We start from the raw sequence: 17,578 nt of genomic DNA, 5'->3' as shown, positions 1-17,578 counted from the left end.
AAAAAAATAACGGGCGATATACGCAAAAGGACGAGCACAAAGAGTGATAGACATTCACACAGAAAAGGATAACGAGCGATAGACGCAAACGAACGAACGAGTGATAGACACTCATAAAAAAAAAGCGTGGGGCAAGAATACGGAGAATTGCTGCACGAACCGGCACCGAAAGAGTAAAGGAGAATAGCGTTAGCGGCGACAAGAAAGAAAAGCAGCGCGGAATAGAGAAAAATAAATTAAATCGATAGCGAGTGGGTTTTTTTCATTTTTAACGGCAGAGTGCCGCTGACGCAATCGGAGAAAAAAAGTCAACGACGATAGACGCGTGGAAAACCTGGAATCAGGAATTGGAGTTAAAATGGTTAAACTGAATGAATTATAAGTGGAACAATTGAATGTTCTACTGGAAAAGCACAATTTGTCGAGGTGCAAGATGACGAAGTGGAAGTTGAAGAGGTTCCAGCCTTGCAAAAGCAAGTCGATGGATCCGTGAAATGATCGCCAATATGTCAGCACGGTTCAGAGGCAGATGTGACGAGGGCTTCGCCTGCAACGGCAGGTGCATCAGAGGGAAGATGCTACAATCCAAGCGAATAGGGCAGAAGTTGCAACAACACCTCGGTATATGGTGGGGGCCGGACCACCAACAATGTCAACAGTAGTCAAACACACGATGACGGACATTATCGGAATGCTACTGGATTTCGACCCACTTAAGGGCCATATATCAACACATCAATTCTTGGACAGAGTGGAGCAGCTTCGGTCAATTTATGGGTGGTCGGAAGAAGTATTGCTATTTGCAGTTCACCACAAACTTAAAGGGGTGGCACGCCAGTGGGCTGAATGTCAACCGGTGTTCAGGTCGTGGCAACAGTTTGTCGCTACCTTGAGGTATGATTTTGTAACAACTGTAAATATGGCGGACTACTAACTACGTTATGCTAAATCTAGGTCAGAAAGTCAACATGGATGAAGCATCAATTAACTCGTTATTGGGGTTTAAATGATGCCAGCTTATCTCGAACATTGTTGGCGATGAATTTGCTCTCGTGCGACGAGTTGTTAAGGTCGATCGAAAATTTGTCGATAGCGAACACGTACAACAAAGTCAGTACAGTAGCCAAGGGGAACGTAAAGGAAGGTGAAGTGGAGAAGAATCCGTACAACGAGCGCAAGGGCTTTAGGTGCTTCAACTGTAATAATGTTGGACATATTGCAGCAAAATTTCCACAACCACAGCGCAAGGCCAAATGTAGTAGTTGTAACAAATATCGGCATGAGGCGAAGGATTGTCGAAGTGGAAAGAAAACAGTGGGTAAGGTTACCGAGGAAACAGCATTGGTACCTCCACCTGTGATGCGTCAGATATGTATAGAGCGGGTCGTACCCACTCAGCGTTTGTAGACACGGGTAGCAACTCATCACTGGTATCCGACATGGCAGTGCCAGAAGGTATCTGTTGAGGATTCAATAAAGGACACACGTGGCACTTGCTTAGAATTAAGTCTTTATTAGTTGACAGTACAATGTGCAGTAATTCATGGTTTGTACATATGTATATATCCAATGATAGAGATGACAGTAATAACAAGTATACAGACATATTACAGAGAGTTGCCAGCTATAGATAATTACAACTGTCACAGTATCCCTAGACAACCAAGCGAGGAACATGTCTGAAGTTTTAGGGGTGCAGCGGTAGAAGTTCACGAGATGGTAGAAGTCGAATTTGTAATGGATGGACGAAATATTAATGGGTCGATTATCGATAGCAATCGAACTTCAGTTGCGTTGATAGTTGCCAAAACGATATTATGGCAACTGGCAACTTTCAACTGACAACTGCAGTTGCTACAAAGTGTATATACAGGCGACTACATTTTTGTGGTGGCTGGGAATGTTTTTGGAGCGTATTTAGGAGCGAAAATTGAAGAGTGTGTCATATATTTTACTTTTTAATAATCTGAACGGTATTAACTTTTTGCTATGCAGTTTGCTGTTACAGAATTTGGCGAAAATAACAAAACAATAACTTGAAATTTGAGTTCCTGTGGAGTACGCCCTTTTGGCGAAACAAAAGCGAACACTGGTTGCAAATTTTTTCCTTTATCAACTGAAGCACCTCGAAGCAAATCGAAGAGGTGCGCAAGCTTTTATGAGCAGAGGTATTGAAGTTGAACGAAGTGGTTCATCTGTTTATTAACCAATTATACTACAGCTTCTTTTGGAAGTCCTCAATATGCTTTGAAAATGAACACAAAACTATAATAAAACAAAAACCTTGAACGCTTAACTTTTGCTTACAGTGCACACGGTAGCTCTAGAGGATTGGTATTATCCTCTAAATGTCGCCTGATTGAGGCCGCGTTTATGCACTTCTATTCCTCTTAAACAAATAATTGTGATGAACTTAGCCTTTATTGCTGTCTTTTCTTTAAAACTCTTTATTTTAATAATTTAATTTTACTCGCACAGCTTGTTTACAGCCGCTTGCTGGTTGTCGAACTGTCAAATTTTGATTATCGATAACTCTACAGCAACTGATGATAGTTGCTATTCGTAATACAAATTTTTTTCCAGTTGCGTTGCCAGCTGGCAACCAATCCGTGGTTGCGTTGCTATCCGTAATCGACCCATTAATCACAACTTCAGGTAGTGCCTGACAAAGATCGCGATGCTAGTAGAACGGGGTGTTCATTGGGTGGAAGTGTTCTTATTGCCGTCCAGCATTCGTTATACGCATTTCAAATAGAACTCTCTAATGAGGACCCTATTCTCGAGCAATTGTGTTCGTGTCAAAAGTTCTTTTGGTTTTGGTGTTGAAATCTATAAAGCGCATACGGACAATATTCAGGGCTGTCATGGAAACCAAGTCGGTTTTGCTTTTTGTCGGAATTACAAACCAATATTGGTTTCATTTGGTGTCATGAAACCGGATTGGTTTTGCTCTTTTCGAACATAGACAAAACCGATGTTCGAATCAGCTGTTTTGCTCATTTGTGTGCATGGCGGCAATTTGAATGTACATTTTTTTGACACAATTTTTTAAAATTGAATTGTTTTCATTAATTTAAATAAAAGTAAGTGAACGCAAAATGACATCCGCAGTTATCGCATTTCTGTTCTTGGAAGAAGAAAGTTCCGAGAAGGTTAAAAGAAAAATTTTGAGAGATTGCGGCGATCCACTTGAGCTGCCCGAGACAGCGTAAGTAGATTGTTTTTTAATATGCGTTTATAAATATTTACAGCGTATTTGCAGTTTCATAGCATATTATCGCCTAAACAAAGAGGTACTTGACACCATTGAAGGGCACTTGACACGTTCGAAAGTTCCACCAGTGCTGCAGTTAGCAGCTTCGTTGCGATTTTTAGCAGAAGGATCCTGTCAAAGATCAGTTGGGAACGATTCTAGCATAAGTGTAGCTAGGAGCGCGGTGTCAACGATTTTAGATGATGTGCTTAAGGTAATGGAGCGGTTCATTTGCCCTCAGTGGGTGAAACTAGAAATGGACTGCATCGAAAAGCGCATATCAAGAGACTATTTTTACTTAAAGTACAAAATTCCCTCAATAATTGGTTGCATCGACGGGACACACATAAAAATCATTAAGCCCAGTATTGACGAACATTTATTTTATAATCGAAAATAATTCAGTATGAATGCCCTGATTGTAAGTAATCATGAATCTTCATTTTACTCGTACATTGCCTTGATTTATATATATGCATGTACATTTTTATTTAGATGTGTGATGGTGACATAAAATTCAAGCCGTCGATGCACTCTATCCCGGCTCTAGCCATGACTCATTCGTATGGAACGTTAGTAGCGCCAGACATTTTTGGAAAGCATAAAAAGTGATGAATAAAAATATGAATACATTAACAAATATTTTTATAAAATAAACATTCTTTTACTCACATTTTTATAAAATATCCAACTGGAAGTAAGGAAAACTAATAAACAAATGAAATCCAACAGCCGTTAGCTGCTTGGTTTGTTTCCGATACCAAAATCGATATTATTGGTTTCTGTGACACCTAAAATCGACACTAATTCCGATTCGAACATAAAACCGATAACATTGGATTTCATGACACCAAAGTAATTTTTTTGTCGTTTTTAAATCCAATTCCGACAACAATTGTCTCCCTTGCTCAAAATAAAGTTAATGATAATCATCTCTGCGTGTTTGGCGATTTTAATCTTCCGAACATTATATGGTCAAAACATTTTTCCAACTTTGGGCTAATTCCAACTAATATGTATTACAACTTCCCTTGAATCATATTTCATTGATAATCTCTTAAGTTTAGATTTAGTTCAAATTAATTATTTTGAAAACAAACTTAATAGAATTCTTAATCTCATTTTCGTTACTGGCCACTTTGATTCTACTATCTCTCAATGTCCTTTTCCCTTCTCTCCTGCTGATAAAAATCATGTTTCAATGCTGCTTAGAGTAGAATTTTATGCATTTTCCGTCAGCAAACCGGCCAACAGAATCGCCTTTAATTACTCTTCCTGTGACTTCTCTAGGCTTAATGATCTGTTATGTGCTATTAATTGGGATGACATGCTTTCGGGCTTAAATGTCACTGACTGCTTTAATGAATTTAAATCGACACTGTTGGATATATGTTTCTCTAATATTCACCAATTAAAAAAGCGGTGCTATAAGTTCCCATGGTATACACCTAAATTAAATAAACTTAAAAATCTGCGTAACAAATTCTACAAAAAGTATATAAAAACTAAGAACCAAGAATTCTGCATCAAATATCAGTGTTATTTAAAAGAATTTAATTGCCTAAACAAATTTCTTTATCGTAATTACATACATAATGTTGAGAATAATATTAAATCGAGTCCTAAGACTTTTTGGCAATTCATCAAATCCAACAAGTCCTGTGCGAATGTACCAGCTGTCGTGTGTTTGGATGATAAAGTGGCGAGCTCTCCGTGTGAGGTTGCCAATTTATTTGCCGAGTTTTTCCAATCTAACTTTGTCCGAGACAATATAGACTCCTATAATCTTCCCGAATGTAATCAGTTTTCTTCTCTAAATTTTGGTAATTTGAATCTCTCCTCTGACCTATCAGAAGGAATTTTAGCTTTGAAGCCCTCATCTCAGACAGACGTAATTTTATACAAAAAATGTCCCGCTATAGTCACTCCACTAAAAATAATTTTTAATAAGTCTAGCAGCCGGCTTCTTCGTTGATGATTGGAAATTGACTACAGTAACACTAATCTTTAAAAGTGGCAAAAAGAATGATGTACGAAACTATATACCAATTTCCAAGCTGTCGACTACTTCCAAATTATTCGAAGCTATCGTTAAAGAGGAAGTATACTTTGCTACGAAAAGTTTAATTTCTTCCAACCAACATGGTTTTGTATCAGGCAGGTCCACGGTCTCCAACCTGGCCGTTTTCAGCGAATATTGCATTGAATCATTTTCGTCCGGACTTCAAGTAGATTGCATCTACACAGATTTCTCCAAAGCTTTTGACACGGTGCCACATAGAATTCTCTTACGTAAATTGGGCTCTTTTGGTTTTCACTCGATTTTCCTTCAATGGTTGGAATCATATCTAAGTGAAAGGCGTTGTCTGGTTACGATTGGGGGCGAATCGTGTGTTCTAGGTCCTCTACTTTTCGTCCTATTTATAAATGATATAAGCAGTTGCTTTTCATTTGCTAATCACTTATTATACGCAGATGACTTGAAAATTTTTGCCGCAATAAGAAATTTAAACGATGTAGCTAGGCTTCAGGCTGATATTAATGAGTTTCTGTTGCAACGCATAAACTTTCTTATTCCGACAAGAGCTTTACGAAGCTCTTACCCTTTTTACCTTAAGATTTTCAAAACCAATTATGAATCCAATGCACCAATTGCACGGGCGCTTCGCGAATTAAATGAGATCTCGAATTCCATTTCGTTTGATTTTTCAATTTCTAAGAATCAGTTGACTCTTCTGTTGAATTCATCTTTTTAACTCTCATACATTTAATAAACCAATGTAGCAATTTTTATTTTAGTCATAATTTATCTTCGAACTAATTTTGAATGATTTGTATTAGCACTAAGTGAGTAGTCAGTAAGAACCATTGTGTTTTTTGACTAATTAAATAAATAAATAGATTCATGCCGAATGAGCTACTGTTAGGTAGAGACGTGTTACGTCGCGACGATACGAAGGTGATAATGGAGTCAGGAGTTTTGAAGGTGCAAGAAGTGAACTCTGAAACGATCATCGATAAATGTTAACCGAAAGTGACGAGAAAGAACTCCAGCAGTTATTGAGGAAATAGGACCATGGCTTCTCGGAGGATTTGTCAGCGCTAGGCCGGTGCGAAACCATGGAGATGGAGATTAAAGTTACTACCGATAAGCCAGTCATTGGGAAACGTTATCAAGTTCCGTTCTCCCCAAGGGAAGTTTTAAGAACCATCACCGATAGCTTACTCGAACACGATATTATACGACCGAGATCATCGCCGCACGCAGCACCAGTGGTACTTGTTAAGAAGGCGAACGTGGAGCAGAGAATGTGCGTGGATTACAGAGCACTGAGCGCAGTAACCGTCAAGAAACAATTTCCGATGCCAGTCGTAGAGGAACAGTTGGCGAGGTTGGGTGACAACAGGTTCTTCACAACGCTCGATATGACGGCAGGTTATTACCAAATTCCCTTGATAGAGGAACCGGACGGGTTATACGAGCACAACGTCATGCCATTTGGACTGGTCAATGCTCCAATAGAACTTCAACAGATGGTGGTTCAGGGATTTGGAGCGATGCAACCGGATCATCAGTTATGTAGATGAGGTCCTCATCGCCACGCCAACAGTAAAGGAAGGTGTCCAGGTATTGGAGGAATTTTTGAAGCCGGTCCAGCAGGCAGGGCTGACTTTGCGTCCATCGAAGTGTGTATTCATGGCAACTACTGTTAACTTCTTGGGACATATAATTAACGAAGAGGGTATCAAACCAAACAGCAGAAAGGTTAATAGCGTTAAGGAGTCTGTGACACACGTTCGCCAGTTCTTAGGACTGACCGGGTTTTTCCGGAAATTTATCAACAACTACAGCAGTATTGCGTTGCCTCTAACACAGTTGCTGAAGAAAGGGCAAGATTTCCAGCGGGGACCGGAGCAGGACGCAGCATTCAGTAGACAGAAAGAAGCTTTAATCAGCGCACCTGTACTTGTAATGTACGACGCCACAAGGGTTCACGAGGTGCACACAGATGCTAGTTCATATGGGCTGTCTGGGGTTTTATTTCAGCTGGAGGAGAATGGTTTGAAGCCGGTACATTACTATAGTCGCCAATGCAGCGCAGAGGTCCGGTAGAAGAGGCAACCGAGCCGCATACTATCGCAGAGATGGTAATGCAGGTTAGCAACGTAACAGAGAATTCGGATTGGATTTATATCATGCAAATGCAACGCCCAAAACTGCAGTCGACAATCCAAATTCTAAAGAGTGACAATCAAGCCGAAGATTCGGTCAAGATGCAACTAAAAGATGACTACGCAGAGGAGAAGGGTAGACCAATGCGTAAAGTACATGGGCAGTCCATGTTAGGCGTTCCGCATGTAGCACGATGGCGTATAGTTAAAGCGTGTCATGACGATGCCGGTCATTTTGCGCTAGAGAAGACTATTCAGAAGATTAGCAAAGCGTTTTGGTTTCCACAGATCCGCCGGTATGTTAAATGATACATTGCATGATGTGAGGACAGCTGCCTGAATAAAGCCATAGATGGAAAGTCTGAAAGCCAGCTTCACGTAATGGAGGTCTTACCTATTTCATTCAGGAGGTTGTACATCGATCACCTGGGCCCTTTTAGCAGGAGTAAGAGGGGCAATTGTTATGTGCTAGTCGTCGTATGTGGTTTCACGTAGTACTCCATATTGACAGCCTTAAGGAATACCTAAACAGAACCAGTGGTCAATACTTTGGAGGAGGTCATGGTTGTCTTTGGTCAACTACTCCGAATAACATCAGATAGAGAGACCGCCTTCACGTCTCGGCAGTTCCAGGCGTTTATTAACGGCTATGGAATACAACATGTTAAGACAGCGGTGCGTACACCAAGGGCCATATTGTTTGCGATGCAAAGTGAAGGACGCCAAGCACTGGGATTCAGCGTTGCCCATGATACAGGGGAACCTTAATTCGCAGCAACATCAGATGACCAAGTTCAGTTCAAACGAACTGGTCTTCAGCTTGTAACCCAGAATCGGATGATCTAGGTGCTCCATGATGGAGTTAATGTCAATGCAGATTCCGAGAGTAACTGGGAAGAACCCGTAAAAATATTTTAGCAGAGAAGCAGAAGTGGAAGCAAAGATATGACAGGAAACATCGGAAGCCTCACAACTATCAGGTGGGAGATTTGGTCGTCATCGATCATGTCCCAGTAGCAACTGGTGACTCCCACAAACTAGATCCAGCTTTCAAAGGTCCGTACGTGGTTACAAAGGTGCTGCACTACGACCGTTATATCGTGGAGGATTTGACAGATGCCACCGTTTCCAGGCGGCGTTACAGTGGTGTTATAAGCACCGACCATATGAAACCATGGTGCACGCTAGCGCCAGGGTTGGATGTCGAGGACGACATCGAGGCAGATGTCGAATCGCCCTGGAATGACGATATGTTAGGACCGGCCGAATCGTCAACGAGAGGAAGTAGCGTGTGAGCTGCCGCCGAGTGCGGATGTATTAGCGAGTGAGCGGACGGCTCTAAATAGTTTCATCATGCATATTAACATTTAAAAAGGCATTTGTCTAAAATCATTGTAAATGTATCAACAACTTTAATTTGCTTTTATTATAATAAAGACACACAAGTCATCCGTGACATATAGATGGCCAGTTCATGGTTTCGCGGAAAAATATTTATATAGAACACATTTGCAACCTGTTAAAAAATTTAATTCAAGTTATTTAATAACCAATGCCATTAGATCCGCACCGTTCGTTCGATTTTCAAAAATTAGATGTCAAATTCAATGCAGATGTTTGATAAGGTTTTGCTTTTTCGAAAAGGGTTGCCAACGTTTGAAAAATTTAATTCAAGTTTTAGTATACGTATACTACCCTGCCTGCCTTTACTTCATACACTTCCCACTTTTTGTTCATACAATCTTGAAGCAGAAATATTTCAAAGTGTATGAACTAAAGGTGGGCCGGGTAGCATATATAAACATGTTAACAACTAAAATAACAATATTAAACAAAAACGCAAATATGTACTATTTTGTATTTTTATATACATATTACCAATTAAAAGGATCTGTCAACACTGTAAATTGTAGTCCACAGCTTACTGTCTACTATGTATCTTAACGTCCACAACTTTTTCAATTCATGTTCCACATTCGCTGATCTTTCGCATATAAAGCGCGTGCTCCTCTGGGAGTTCGTCTCAAATGAGACTCATTTGGCGTCCGCTCAAGAGGTAAGCTTAACTAAGTAGTTGTAGGTCGTATTTCTATTTGGAAGATGAACATCGCAAAGCTGGTCTCTTTTGATAGTAATATGTAGCTTATATGTATGTTGCTGTTTTACTACAAATACTTAGATGAACAGCGCAAGCATTGAATCCCAATAAATGGCAACGTTCACAAATGAACATTTTGAGAGGCTGATGAAAGCGGTGGGTCAAGTCAAGGAAAGGCCTGGCTCGTTTAGCCGCTGCACTGCTCGTTATACCGGTTGCATTGCTCGTTATACCGGTGAACGCTGCTCCGAAAAAAGTTTAGGAGTTTATTACTGCCATTATGACTTAAAACAGTAGAAGAAATAAGCGATGCCGACGAAATAAGCGGTATGCCAATGGCACTCGATGGCGACGCAGCAGAATAGTGGCGGGGGTGAAGACAAAAGTCAGTGCCTTTTCTGACGTAACACGCATGGTGCGATAAGCTTTCCCCCTTCGAAACCATCTTGGCGTATTTATGTTGAAATATTTGAATCAAAACAGCAGAAAAAATTAGGCGACTGATTCCTTTATCCCTAGGAAAAGTGCGCTATTTTTCCAATTGATGTATGAGAAAGCCGAAGCTGACCAAATTGATCTTTTTTTTTGGTTGTTTCATATCCAAATTCGAGAGAAGATAAGCCGACTGCGAGTTCAAGGTTTTGATGGCTTGCTAAATGAAGCTCGAGAAGCTGCAAGAACGTAAAACGCATGCTGATGATAGTCGAAAAATTTAGTGGTCCAGCGCGTTGAGGATTTTGCGGCAAAAAAAGACATAGGCCCTTATTATGAGTTGCATTCGATTTTCGATCTTCGCTGGCTATCGAAGATCGAAAGTGAAATGTGTATTAAGAGCTATGCAAGCATGTCGAAATTTTGGTTGAGTATCGAATTTTCTGTCGAACAGAATTTTGCTTTCGTTGGTGTGGCGAAGTGTTAGAAAATTGTGAAAAATTTATGATTTTGCATTTGTTTTCTTACTTTTTGGCGGCTAGACACTAATTTGGAACATTTTTTATTAATTCCATGCCGTTCTAACGTCGTGAATACTAAACACAAGCTCGAAAGGCTGGTTTTACTTGTGAAAGAAAATCCCAATACCCTGTAGGCACGATCTCTGAGAACAAAATCATAGAGCTGTTTATAGTTTTAATATATTTTAAGTAGATTTGGATCACAAAATTTCTTAAATATAATGTATGTAAAAATATATTCGAAAGACTACACTTAAACCCTCTTAAACGCTTTCTGCTCCTGGCCAGTTTTCTAAGCTCTCATCCTCTGACGAATCGTTCAACCAGAACTCCGTTGTACACATTTTTACCACGTTTTTATAAACTCGCTTTGTTTTTTATTTCGTTTTTATTTGTACAAATTTACATAAATATGTATAAGCACACTATTTAGTTTGCTCGATTTGTAAACAAGGCTCTCAGCGGTGAAAAATATACTATTGTGAACAACCTAAACGAGCGAAATTCACAATAGTGCTATTCTTCACCGAATGAGTGCCATAATACCAAATGAAAATTCGTTCGATCAGCATTTTCGACCACAGTCGAAGATCGAATGCAACTCATAATAGGGGCCATAGTTCCGAAATGTGTTTCCAAAAGAAAACGAGTGAAACCCAGGAAGGGCATGCCGCGAAGCTAGTGCAAGCACAATCTCTAAAGCATAAATTCGCTTGCTATGGTTACAATGCGCCGGAGGTAACTCGCGCGAACTGCCCCAATGGCATTAAAACACAGGTAGCGAAACCTCACGCAGTAAGCTTCAATTCTTTAAATGCTACATGTGAGATTTAATGGAGATTTAGCCCTCTGACGAGATTTGACGTTAAATCTTTTGATTTATCATATAAACTTAAATCTCGAAAGGCAGTAGATTTAAGTTAAATCTTCGTCAAATCTTCAATAATATTGATCAATAAGTGCAATTTGTTGGATGTGGCAACCACAAATTCACATGCCATAAGTCAAATGACATTTGTGTTTTCAATATACAGTTGAGGACATTGAAATCTAGCCTATCATAAAAACATGAATTTTCGTATTTTTAGGGATTTTTATATTTTTTTTGTTAGTTTGGGAGGAAAATTAGTAATACATATTTACATAACCTTGGTTGTAATAAATTAAGAAAATATTATTTTAAAAACCAAAAATTTAGAAGAAATGTTTTATAGTAATATCATGCAGAGTCTTCTCCGCTTTCTATAAGTCATTTACGCGCTGCGACAAAAAATTTAAAAATTTCGGTAATGGTTCTGCTTCGATAACATTGCACCGAACATCCTCTAGAACTCAGTTCGTATTCATGATATGCCAAAGGCCCACGATTGGATTTTCGGTTCCCTCCTATGAATAAGAGAGTTCTACAAACATTTTTCTTTCCGCAAATGTTTTTTACCGTTTTGATAATTTTTCTTAAATTCGGGGAAATGATTCGGAATATGGTACCATTCTTTACACTTTCCAAACTATATATTATACATACATATTTATCACGAATAAGAAGCCAATAATATTCAGAATTCATATAATGAAATTCCGCTTGGTACCTTCCTTTTACCTGTCTGTATATCAATGTCCTTAAGGGCCGTTTGCACCATGTCTAGTTAACGCTAACTGGAGGTACATCCTTCAGTTAAGCACGTTAACTGCTTTATCGATCACATGTTATATGATGGGTGTCGATAACGTCGATAAAGATGTTTAACTGGGAGTTAGAATTAACTAGACTTGGTGCAAACGGCCCTAACTGTGTTTGTAAAATCATACATAAGCAAACGTCAAATATTTAAAATTGTGAACGTCAAACATATCTCGTAATGGTAATGGAGACGGTTGTGATTTAGCAACTGGATTTATTAAATCTTAATGGATAAATCTCTCAATGGAGACATAGTATAAGTTTCAACTCATTAAATGCCTGAATACCGGGTCTGTCACAGAAGCGCGAAGTGTTGCTAGCGCTAACCTAAAACGCGTAATGGACTTTAAGGGCCGTTTGCACCATGTCTAGTTAACTCTAACTCCCAGTTAAACATCTTTATCGACGTTATCGACACCCAACATGTGATCGATAAAGCAGTTAACGTGCTTAACTGAAGGATGTACCTCCAGTTAGCGTTAACTAGACATGGTGCAAACGGCGCTAAAGGCATATCTTCAATAGCGTTAGATGTGAGATAACTTTAGCCTATAGCGGTGTGCAAGATAACCATAGGTGGACGTAGTCTAGGCATACATTTCATTGTTTTGCCAAATGCGAAAAACCTTTTTTTTAAATTTTTCATCATTTAAAAGATCTCCTCATATTATTTGAGAAGCTAGAAAAGTTTAAACGATGGCAATTGCAGAACGAAGAGCGCCTCAAAACCATTAAAGAATTGGTGTCTTTCATTAAAACCAGCGATTTATTGATCAATATGCGAAAATGGCCAAGCCGCTTACAGACCTTACCAAGAAAAATGCTGATGCTAGTGCGTATGCACTTACACGATATGTATTTCCATCTGTAAATGTGACTTTCAATACATATGTAATTGCGTATGTCTGTCAAATTCACAGTATTTATTTAACTATTTAAAAATACGTTCTTTGAAAACGAAATAAACTAAACTCAGATGAAAATAGAAACATGTCTATTTCGTATGTACGTGCATCTGATTTGTAAAGAAACAAATCTAATTTGCCTTTACACGATATGTTGATATTTCCATATGTAAAGAGTGGCATGTACACATGCAAATACATATCGTGTAAGAACACCTTACTGCAGCAGAAGAGATATCAAGAGCATCCTATTGAGTATGCAAGCCGTTTGTTAAGCAGTGTTTGCATTGTTCAACTTTGCGTTCAACTCAACGCAGGGTTGCACGAAAAAAAGTTGAATGGCTAAATGTTGGCTGGCGACCAACTCTGTTGACAGCAATTAGTTGAAAGGCCATTCAACCAAAAGTTGGATGCAAAGTTGAACAATGCAAACACCTTTTTATGGCGACTATTTTGATATATTTTCATATTTTGATATTTTTAGCCATTCAACTTTTTTTGTGCAACCCTACGCTGAGTTGAACGCAAAGTTGAACAATGCAAACACACTTTTAACTCCAGCTGAGCGTAACTACTCAACGCCGGAACGGGAAGCACTTGCCATAATATGGGCATTCATAATGTGACCAACTATTTCATAGCTCAAAGAAGTACAGAAACTGAAAAAAAAAATGGTATGAAAGTAATGAGAACATGGTAAAACCAGAATATCGTTACCTTAATATAGAAATGCCCTAGCTCATTTTCTTTCCAAATCCAGTATTGTACAAAGGTCTGCCGATAACTGACTAAGCACCTACTGGATTTTAAAAAATATCTACTACAGCATAAAATTAGTTACATTCTTAAATAAAAACAGCCTTTAAAAGAAATTCGCAGCAAAAAAGACTTGATTTTCTAAGGACTTTTTTCATCACTCCGTAAAGAAACAAAAAAATTTAGGTAACGATATACAAAAACGGTAACAGTGTACCAATTCAACAAATCATTTTATTGATTAAAAAGTAATTTTTAAGCAAAAAACAAAACCGACTTCAATTCTCAAATAAAAATTTAAGATTATCGTAAATTTCTTTACCATTCAATTATCAGATCAAAACAAAATTAGTATAGGACTACCCCTGAGGTACCACCTTTCCGATGAAAACAGAATTATCGAAATCGGTTAAGGTGATCCAAAGTTATGCGGTAACATACATAAAAAAAATTAAAAAAATATTCTGACGAACTGATAACCTCCTCCGTTTGTGAAGTCGGTTAAAAATCTATACTTCATATTATTCTAAGACAAGGCGCTTTTACCCAGCGATCTACTAATCGTGCAGAGACAAGTCATGTATCAAATTAAAGTGCTCGATCTGTAACTTTGCACAAATGATTAAAGAATCATTTGACAACTTTTGAAATATTTGCACGGCATTTTTTTTTTTTACTTTTACATTGAACAAAGCATTGCTACGTTCATTTCAATAGGCAGCAACTGCGGAACGCTCTGAATATGGAATAAAAAAGGAGACCCAGAGCAACACCTTGAAAGAGCGTTTTCGGAGCACTCCGAATATGAAGTGAAGTGGGACTCCCACGGCAACACCTCGAATGAGTGTTTTCGGAGCGCTCCGAATATGGAGTGATAAGGGAGTCAAAGTGTTTTTTTTTATCTAGTCTTTGAATTGAAAAAGAAATTTTCAATCAAGAAGAAACTGATCGTCGTTTCCGAATATTCCTGGAAAGCGACACCCCAAAAACGCTGTTGACGTTATGGCAGTTTCTAATGCATTAAGAGGTAAACAGTAATGCATTAAAAATTACTTTTACTCAACTTAAGAACTTTTCAAATGTATTTAATAGAAAATATTCTGATTCCGGCAAAGTGGTTCGAAATCTCAAAGGAACGTATTTTAAACAATATAAAAAATATTTTTTGATTTATTTCAGGATTTTTCCGGTTTTATTTGTTTTTTACTGAATAATATGTAAATCATTTTTTAATTTGACGTTTTTTCAATAAAAATAAATGAATAAAAAACTTTATAACTTATTAATTATAAACAAAATTAAGAACATTTTGAAAACCCGTAAAAAGGAGGCTATTATCGGAGCACTCTGAAAACACCCCGTCTTGATTATCTTCGGAAGATTTAATAAATACTTTTCACAAAAATTATGGGTGAAATGGAGAGTCCGCATGGAGTCTTTGCTTTCTGGGGCTCCGAAATCACACATTTAAGGAGTCCTAAAGGTACACTTATTTCATATATATTTAGAATGCATACCCGCATCCTTTGGGACTCTCCGCAGCCTCGCTAAGAGCAGCAACGCGCCGTATCCTGATTGTGCACCCGAGTCCTAATTGTGCACCCTGCGGACTCCGCTGGTATGCTGGAAACAATATTTTTGAGCAATTTAATTTTTTTTTTTCAATTTTACGTATAAGAATTTAAAATGCTGGAAAACTTAAAAAAATCATTGCCGACGAACTGTTTTAAATAAATTTCAATTTTCTATTGCGAGTTAGAGAAGGTCGAGAACTCTCCCCAGACTCAAAAATTAAGATGAGTACAATAAGAGACTCTTTTGCAAATTTAGTCGAGTGTGCCGTACAACTTCAGCCTGGCGTAAGTAATCAAAACCACTTGAAGAATTGAGCAATTTCCTGTCCAAAAATAAGCACTGTACGAAAGTTAATAAGGAAATGGTTAATATGTTGCCCGGCTAAGAATTTGTTTACTATGGCATCGATACTGTCGTTTCCGAATATTTATCCACAGGACATTCGCCACTGAATTTTTAAACTCTAACACCTTTTAATTCTTCTTGATTGAGTAGCCATTTATAATAAAATATATCAGCTAGAGAAGTGAATTGATTGAAAGTCATCTTACTTCTTACTAATATTATAAATGTGAAAGTTTGTATGTTTGGATGTTTGGGAAATCATCACGCGGAAACGAATGAACGGATTTGCATGAAGTTTTGTAGGCTACTTTTCTTAGGAGTTGCCACCTGCTAAAAAAGTTTAATTAAATTAATACGCGGAAACGACTGAATGGATTTGCATGAAATTTTGCAAGCAGACAGCTTATGACCTACAGTGAGAAATAGCTAATTTTTTGGAAGAGTTGCCACCTGTTAAAAAAGTTTAATTAAATTAATACGCGGAAAGGACTAAACGGATTTGCATGAAATTTTGCACACAGATATCTTATGACCTACGTTAGAAAGTAGGCTACTGTTTTTAAGAGTTGCCACCTGTTAGAAATGTTTAATTTAATTAATACGCGGAAATTAATGAACTGATTTGCATGGAAGTTTTCACACAGATAGCTTATGAGCTAGGCTGAAAAATAGGCAACTTTTTTTAAGAGTTGCCACCTGCTAATAAAAGTTTAATTAAATTAATACGCGGAAAAGTCTGAACGGATTTGCATGAAATTTCGCAAGCAGATAGCTTACGACCTACAGTGGAAAATAAGCTAATTTTTTGGAAGAGTTGCCTCCTGTTAAAAAAGTTTTAATTAAACTAACACGCGGAAACGACTGAACAGATTTGCATGCCATTTCGCACAGAGATAGCTTATGACTACGGTGACTATATTTATGGGGGCCAAATACGGGACAAAAAATAATTTTGCAATTTTTTCCACACAAGCTAACAGATCTTAAAACCTTCTTCAATGATCCTAAGTGTATTAGAGCTGAAAGAGCATCCTTAAAGTAACATCTCAAACCTATAGGATATTTTTCTCGAGATTTTTTTCTCCACAAAATTTGTTACAAAAAATTCCTTAAATTTTAATACAATAAAATGCAAGTTCGAAGTAGCAAGGATATACCGTTAATTTTTGGATTTATATTTTTTTGACGGTGTTACGCATTTTTTTCGTACGAAGTATGTTCGATAATATTTTTAAAAGAGAAGCAAATGAGCAGAACACATTGCACTTGGACCTTATTATAATGAATTTTAATGAGCTACAAACCTTCAAAAGATTCTGATCAAAAAGTTTGAATGCAGAATTAATTTTTATAGTTTTTGCACAAAGTCGGAAATTTTTTTTATATGGTTTTTGTTAGGAAAAAAGCCTTACTTCCATAAAAAAAATAAGAAACATAAAATAAACAAAATGAAAATAGCCAAACGTTACTAAATGTCTAGTCCTAATTTATATTTTGGTCACGTATGCATTTTTCTATTCGAATCACAGGCATTCAGATTAGAAACTAATAACTGTTTATGGAGAAAATTACAATCATATACCAACATCATTTAAAACTGATTCATAGACATGCCATTTTAATGGGTTGTTAAGGCATCGAAATGCCGAACACTGAATACGGGACAAATACAGGGCGTGAAAAGGAATACAGAACATTTGGCGTCCCGTATAAAATAAAGAAATTACCAGGACAATTGGTCAAAAAAGAGGACTGTCCCGTATAATACAGGACGGATGGTCACCGTACTTACTTATTGAGCTTGAGGCCGTTTTTAATGAAAAACTTATTGTGGAAAAG

General features: G+C 37.8%; 1 protein-coding gene and 1 long non-coding RNA gene across 2 annotated transcripts; one reads left to right on the top strand and one right to left on the bottom strand.

Annotated features, from left to right (window-relative positions):
* The first annotated feature begins 3,077 nt into the window (after positions 1-3,077).
* LOC118734787 lies at positions 3,078-3,679 on the top strand. Its single transcript, XM_036464476.1, has 2 exons — positions 3,078-3,208; positions 3,263-3,679. The coding sequence occupies exons 1-2, from the start codon at positions 3,099-3,101 to the stop codon at positions 3,651-3,653; spliced, it is 501 nt and encodes a 166-aa protein (XP_036320369.1). The 5' UTR covers positions 3,078-3,098; the 3' UTR covers positions 3,654-3,679.
* LOC118734788 lies at positions 3,615-4,784 on the bottom strand. The gene is made up of 2 exons (XR_004992437.1): positions 3,926-4,784; positions 3,615-3,799 (listed from the first exon to the last, which is right to left on the bottom strand). It is a non-coding gene; the product is annotated as an uncharacterized LOC118734788 (long non-coding RNA).
* Between the last annotated feature and the right edge of the window lie 12,794 nt (positions 4,785-17,578).

Source organism: Rhagoletis pomonella, unplaced genomic scaffold (genome assembly GCF_013731165.1).
Source record: "Rhagoletis pomonella isolate Grant_MI unplaced genomic scaffold, Rhpom_1.0 Rhpom_scaffold_00002, whole genome shotgun sequence".
In the NCBI taxonomy this organism is placed as follows: domain Eukaryota; kingdom Metazoa; phylum Arthropoda; class Insecta; order Diptera; family Tephritidae; genus Rhagoletis; species Rhagoletis pomonella.
This window is presented reverse-complemented; position numbering and strand designations above follow the sequence as displayed.

Coding starts and splice junctions, on each gene's coding strand:
- LOC118734787 (XM_036464476.1), top strand. CDS start 3,099: ATGACATCCGCAGTTATCGCATTTCTGTTCTTGGAAGAAGAAAGTTCC. Junction 3,209..3,262: donor CTTGAGCTGCCCGAGACAGC/GTAAGTAGATTG, acceptor GCGTATTTGCAG/TTTCATAGCATATTATCGCC.